The 1092-nt window shown below is 33.9% G+C and overlaps 1 protein-coding gene across 1 annotated transcript in view; it reads left to right on the top strand.

The window, feature by feature from the left end:
- The window catches only part of CCDC198 (coiled-coil domain containing 198), a 53805-nt gene that overhangs the window by 19285 nt on the left and 33428 nt on the right, over positions 1–1092 (top strand). Inside the window, exon 2 of the mRNA XM_007951868.1 lies at positions 472–554. Within this exon, the coding sequence (XP_007950059.1) occupies positions 472–554 (83 nt within the window). The remainder of the gene's footprint in view (positions 1–471; positions 555–1092) is intronic.

Raw genomic sequence — 1092 nt, 5'->3', positions numbered from 1 at the left:
ATACTACTATTTCACATTCATGCTTCATTTCTTTATCAGGTCTCTAACTATCTATGTATTTATTGAAAAGAGGACTTCTTTTCAGTCTTAGAGCTATATTTTTTTTCTGATTTCCTATATTTATTTTGGAGAGGTTTTATGGAATTAAAATAAAATTCATTAATTTCTATTTTCTAGGCTAAATTTTGTATTTGAATAACATTTGTAGTCAAAACATTGTTAGTTTTGCAGATCTTTCCCTAAAAATCAACCTGAGGAGGAAAAGAAAATAGAAACTAAATCCTATGTCCCAGCTAATATTTTATTATTTGCATTCATATTGGGTTCCTGCTTTACATGTTTCATCCTCATATTCAACCTATAGTGTAGATCCAAAATTCTGTTAACAAAGTCAAATAACAAATGATGAACTTAATTCAATAGTAAATTGTTTTTAATGGTTTGTTCTTGTTTCTTCCCCAATCTTTCCAGTGCCAACGGCCATGTATTTTGACATCCCACTGGAAAAGGGAGAAACAAGTATTATTAAAAGGCATCCACCCCGAAGAGTTCAAGTAAGATGAATTTAAAAGGCTTCATAAAGAATTTCTTGGATTTAATGGTAACATCCCTTTTTAACTATAATCGTAAAAGGATATTGATAACAACCAAGCTGTTCGTGAGAACATTGTTAAAGAGAATGTTGTCAGTGGCAAAGACTATATAGCTCTTTAGAATTTACTTTTATAATTAAGTAGCCAGAGGAGGTATAATCTACGGCCATGGTGTTGATCCCGACTCATAGCGACCCCCATAGGGTTTCCAAGGCTGTAAATCTTTATGAAAGCAGACGGCCTCTTCATTCTGCCACGGAGGAGCTGGTAAGTTCAAACTCCTGACATTTTGGTTAGCCACCCAATGCCTTACCAGAGCTCTTTAAGAGGAGGTATAGTGGCAAGGATTTAGTATGATGGGACCCAAGGGAACTGAATCTAGTACTGATTAGGTGAATGATTACAGAAAAGTCACTTTTAATAATCATTACCACAATAGTAAGTATTATTTAATTACTGAAAAAAAACCCCACCAAATCCACTGCCATTGAGTCAATTC

The sequence above is a fragment of the Orycteropus afer genome, unplaced genomic scaffold, assembly GCF_000298275.1.
Source record: "Orycteropus afer afer isolate SDZICR_OR568_19922 unplaced genomic scaffold, OryAfe1.0 scaffold00314, whole genome shotgun sequence".
NCBI classification, from domain to species: domain Eukaryota; kingdom Metazoa; phylum Chordata; class Mammalia; order Tubulidentata; family Orycteropodidae; genus Orycteropus; species Orycteropus afer.
The sequence above is the reverse complement of the archived record's forward strand: the minus strand, read 5'-3'. Positions and strand labels throughout refer to the sequence as shown.